The sequence below is a fragment of the Physeter macrocephalus genome, chromosome 3 (assembly GCF_002837175.3).
Source record: "Physeter macrocephalus isolate SW-GA chromosome 3, ASM283717v5, whole genome shotgun sequence".
Taxonomy (NCBI): domain Eukaryota; kingdom Metazoa; phylum Chordata; class Mammalia; order Artiodactyla; family Physeteridae; genus Physeter; species Physeter macrocephalus.
Window position 1 is genome coordinate 24,964,048 of NC_041216.1, and position 5,225 is coordinate 24,969,272.

The 5,225-nt window shown below is 45.9% G+C and overlaps 1 protein-coding gene across 2 annotated transcripts in view; it reads right to left on the reverse strand.

The window, feature by feature from the left end:
- Positions 1-6: 6 nt before the first annotated feature.
- Positions 7-5,225, reverse strand: part of NMNAT1 (nicotinamide nucleotide adenylyltransferase 1) — a 26,567-nt gene continuing 21,348 nt past the window's right edge. For both annotated transcript variants that reach the window (XM_024125758.3, XM_055083786.1), the window contains 3 exons: positions 4,728-4,911; positions 3,266-3,411; positions 7-2,523 (listed from right to left, as the gene is read on the reverse strand). In XM_024125758.3, the coding sequence (XP_023981526.1) occupies positions 2,123-2,523; positions 3,266-3,411; positions 4,728-4,911 (731 nt within the window). In that variant the 3' untranslated portion in view covers positions 7-2,122. The remainder of the gene's footprint in view (positions 2,524-3,265; positions 3,412-4,727; positions 4,912-5,225) is intronic.

Genomic DNA, 5,225 nt, shown 5'->3' on the forward strand with positions numbered 1-5,225 from the left:
GCATATGGGATCTTCCCGGACCGGGGCACGAACTCGTGTCCCCCGCATCGGCAGGCGGATTCTCAACCACTGCGCCACCAGGGAAGCCCCAAGTTTGTGTTTTTAACATAACATTATGACTTCAATGATTATTTGAGTGTTCTACTTTGGGTAAAGTTTCTACAAAAGGACAAGAAGAGAAAAAGTATAAGAAAACAGACTCTTTTTCTGCTTAAATCCACAAATGGCAGGTTCACAGTGGGCTGGAATAGAAACAGCAGGGGTCTTCAGAAACTCGAGAGTTTTAGATTGAGGCTGTGGAGATTTCTTCCACAAGCCGCTCATCAGGAACCAAAATTCTGAGCTAAAGGAACTGCTGGGGGTCTTTCCTGGTGGTGCAGTGGTTGAGAATCTGCCTGCCAATGCAGGGTACGTGGGTTCGAGCCCTGGTCCAGGAAGATCCTACATGCCACGGAGCAACTAAGCCCATGCAGCACAACTACTGAGCCGGTGCTCTAGAGCCTGTGTGCCGCAACTACTGAGCCTGCATGCCACAACTACTGAGCCCACATACCACAACTACTGAAGCCTGCGCGGCTAGAGCCCGTGCTCCGCAACAAGAGAAGCCACTGCAGTGAGAAGCCCGTGCACCACAATGAAGAGCAGCCCCCACTCGCTGCAACTAGAGAAAGCCCGCGCACAGCAACGAAGACCCAACGCAGCCACAAAAAGAAAGAGGAACCGCTGGGCTGGTCCAGTAATGCCGCTGGTCCAGCGGCATTTCTCATGTCCTTTCACCATCTGATTCAGCTACCGGTAAAGGCTAAGAGCATTCACACCTCACAAAATCCTTGAGTGAGATCTCTCATTCTCTGTGGTTCTCTCTGTTTCAGGTAGCAGACATCCCTTCTACACAGAGATGGCAGATGGCCAGGGCTGGACCACGAGCCACAACAGGGCTGTGCTAAGAGAATCTTTGCATAACATGGGGAAGGCAGAGGCTCCCTGCCTCTCGCGGACATCAGAAACACCCGTGTACCTTTCTAAACATTCCAGGGCTCGGGCCCCTCTCCCTGCCTCTACAGGTGGGGCTGCAGGCAAGCGTGCCTAGCAAAGCTTCACTGGCCTTCTGATGTGTGCCGGAGAGAACCAACTCCTGGCATAGTTTCTGCCAGGACTTCACAGCCGGTATTTTGCACAGCTGGAGATGACTGATCAGTGATGCATTTTACAAGATCACTATTTTAAGAATTCTTTGGCCACCCTGAGTGAGGGCTGCCCAGGAAAAAAGGCATGCATAAAATGTTCGTTCCTTTCGTAACTAAAATTAGGATCTTAAACGGTCTCTTTACTTTTCACACTTTACTTCTCTTTCTGTGGTAAAGCCAGGATGTCTTTTTTGAATTCTTTTTGTAGTTAGTTTGATTGAATGTTCTTCTACAAGGTTCTTCTACAATTAATTCTGCTACTAATCTCTTGTTTTAAAGATAAAGAGGGGACTTCCCTGGTGGCGCAGCGGTTAAGAATCCACCTACCAATGCAGGGGACACGGGTTCGAGCCCTGGTCCGGGAAGATCCCACATGCCACGGAGCAACTAAGCCCGTGCGCCACAACTACTGAAGCCTACGCTCTAGAGCCTGCATGCCGCAACTACTGACGCCCACACGCCTAGAGCCCGTGCTCCACAACAAGAGAAGCCACCGCAATGAGAAGCCTGCGCGCCGCAACGCAGAGTAGCCCCGGCTCGACGCAACTAGAGAAAGCCCGCGCACAGCAACGAAGACCCAACGCAGCCAAGATAAATAAATAAATTTATAAAAATAATAATAATAAAAAATAAAGATAAAGGGATTTGCATATTGAATGTTCTTCTATAATGTTCTTCTACAATTAGCTCTGCTACTAATCTCTTGTTTTAAAGATAAAGGGATTTGTATATTCCTAAAAAAAAAAAAAATTTAAATTATTCATCTTAGTAACTTCTGATAAAGATAAACCTGATTTTAAACTACTACTGATTTTTACCAACCCTTTAAACTTTAATTTATTAAAGAGGATCACAATTCCTTCCCCCATTTACTAACACCCACACTGTTTCAAATTCCCAAAAGGGAAGTCCACAATACTATGCTGGAGAATTTCTTATGTGTCAGCTTCTGCAGTTTTTCTCTGCAGAGGAGCTAGGATCACCCCAACATTCCTCTCCTCACTCTCGGAGCTATACAAACTATGCTTCTCAATATATTCCTGGACAAGGTCTGGCACCAAGTAGCGAATGCTCTGGCCCCTTCTGAGGGCTCGCCGGATCTTTGTGGATGAGATGTCATTGGTGATCCATTCATTCACCAGGTGAATGTTGTTCTGGTGTTTCCACAGCACGTCGGATTCATAGATGAATTTCTGGGCATCATTTCCAGCCCGAGTAATACATATGAGCCCATAGTCTCCCACGATTTTGGTGATATCCTCACCCTTCCACAGATTGGGCACACCAAAGGACTCCAAGAAATCTGCTCCACACAGCAACTTCACCTTTGGCACACCTGGGAAGAAGAAGAAAAGAGAGCTTCAGGGTTTGCTTTTTTTTTTTTTTTTTTTTTTTTTTTTTTAATATTTATTTATTTATTTGGTTGTGTCGGGTCTTAGTTGTGGCAGGCGGGCTTCTTTGCTGCAGCTTGCAGGCTCCTTAGTTGTGGCATCCAAACTCTTAGTTGCGGCACGCATCTGGGATCTAGTTCCTGGACCAGGGATCGAACCCAGGCCCCCTGCATTAGGAGTGTGGAGTCTTAACCACTGCGCCACCAGGGAAGTCCCAGGGTTTGCCTTTTTAATAACGCCCTGCATCAAAATGACTGTGTATGTGTGTTCTTCTGGCTAGAGGGTTCATAGTTTCTATCAGATTCAGATTCTCTAAAAAGAGATCCAGGATCCCCCAAAAGTTAAGGTTGACCTCCTGCAGGATAAATAAGCTCAGGGTGCCTCTGCCTCTCCCTTCCTTCCATCATAAAACTAACAAGGGGTGGGGAATTCCCTGGTGGCCTGGTGGTTAGGATTCCGGGCTTCCAGTGCCATGGCCTGAGTTCAATCCCTGGTTGGGGAACTGAGATCCCGCAAGCTGTACAGTGCAGCCAAAGGGAAAAAAAAAAAAAAAAGAAAAGAAAACCAACAAGGGGCATTTTCCAGGCACCCACACATATTGAATACGAAAGTAAAATACAAAGGGGGCTTGCTCAGCTCTAGAGTCTTATCAACTATCATTGGTAAGTCCTGGCAAAACATACAGACCTTTTGTTTTTCTTTGCTCTAGTGATTTCTTTTGACTAAAATCTTGTCTTTGCTCAGCCCACTTCCTCTTCCGCCCAGGCCTTTCCAGTACAGGTGAGTCCTGCTGGTGATCACAGCTACTGGCCTCCAGCTTCTCTTGATGGTGTCTATAAAGCAACAAAGCAATAGAACGTTTCTCTTTCTCACAACGCTCAACTGAAACGTCATCCCTCTGGAGATGCCTGAGAGCCTCTGATGCAATGTTAAAGGTTGGGAGCTGTTAAACACATTTAACCACAGGTACAATGTCCAACTACTCAGAATGGATGCCTTTGAATACATAGTACTGCTGGGTCAGAACGGATGCTGGCCAGGATATGGCAGCCCTGGGCTCTGGCTGTCAAGAATGGAAAGCAAGGAAAATCCTGGGAGCACAGCAAATGGTAGCTATTACTCTTCTAAGCTGTATGTGTCTGTGTCATAAAAACAAGCGTTAACATTGATTACAGAAAGCAAGTTCCCTAAATACCAATGAGGTCCATTCCGAGAGCACGTTCATAAGTCCAACAAAGTTAGCCTAGGTACCCAACTAACACAGTCGGCCATATAGTACTGTACTGTAATAGGTTTATAATACTTTTCACACAAATAATACATAAAAAACAAACAAGTATACACTGGACCCCGAGACGTAACCTCTTACCATGTCGGCGTGGTGGCCACAGACCCCACAGACTGGGACAGTTTAAGAGCGGCATCGCTGGCTGCAGAAGCAGGAACAGGTCCCCTGAACTCCAGCTGCAGCTAAGGAGGCACGGCCTTGAAACAAGCCACCACTTCTACTCTTCCAGCCCTTTTAACATTTCTGCATGAGCACCTAAAATCCCTTTCTGCTTAAAATGCTCCGAGTGGTTTCTATTTCTTATCATGACCCTAACTGATATGGTTAGAACCAGAAGGTTCGAACTCTAAGAACAGACATTAGACAGGTTTTTCCGAAAGTCCTGGTGTTTTATACTCAAGAGAACATCCAGTAATCATTAGATGTTACTCACTCTGGTTTCTGAACCCTTAAACTGGAGCTGTTTCAGAGTTCCGAGCACGGCGATTTGTGACAACCCCCATATGCTGTCGGGGAAGCAGCTCCCCAAACCAGCTCTCTCTGTGATCAAGCATCATGGCTTCTCTTCCTGAAATTACCTGCCTCTCTCTTTTACACTTAAGAAGACTGACCGGGAAAAAAAAAAAAAAAAAAAAAAGAAGACTGACCACAGTAACATCATCTTACAACTTTACCTTTCTCACTTGGGGCACAGACAGGCCAGGTGTGCTTCCTCTATTCGTTGACAGGGATAAACAGTTAACAAGTGTGCAAACATCTCAAAACACAGTGACAGCCATAAGGGCTGAGCGCCGCCCGCGCCCTGCTACCGTGTGATGGCCTCGCACAGGGGCGGCACGGCACAGGCTGCACCGCAGATACCTTAGCACCGAGGCGGTCTCTACCCAGTCCTGTTGACGACTTTCCCACGTATCGACTTCCAACCATTCTGAGTTCTCGGTGGCGAGTTCTGCCATGGTAACTCGGTGATGGGCAGAGATGAGCCCTTTCTTCTTATATGCATCGCCGACGGGAGAAATTATGCCTTTGATAACTTCATATTTTCCTGGGTAAAGAGTGAGATTTGATATGAGGTATTATAACAAATTAGATTTTATGCACAGGAAATATCATCAATATGGTTTCATAATCACAGATTTCCCCCCTCCTCCTTTTTTCACAGGGATTCAGGTTTATTTATTTTTAATTGTGGTAAAATATACATAAAATTTACCATTTAAGCTATTTTAAGTGTACAGTACTGTGACATGTTGTACGACCATCACCACCGTCCATCTCCAGAACTCTTTCAACTTCCCCAAGTGAAATTTTTGTACCCATCAAGCACTGATTCCCCATTCCTTTTTTTTTTTTTTTTTT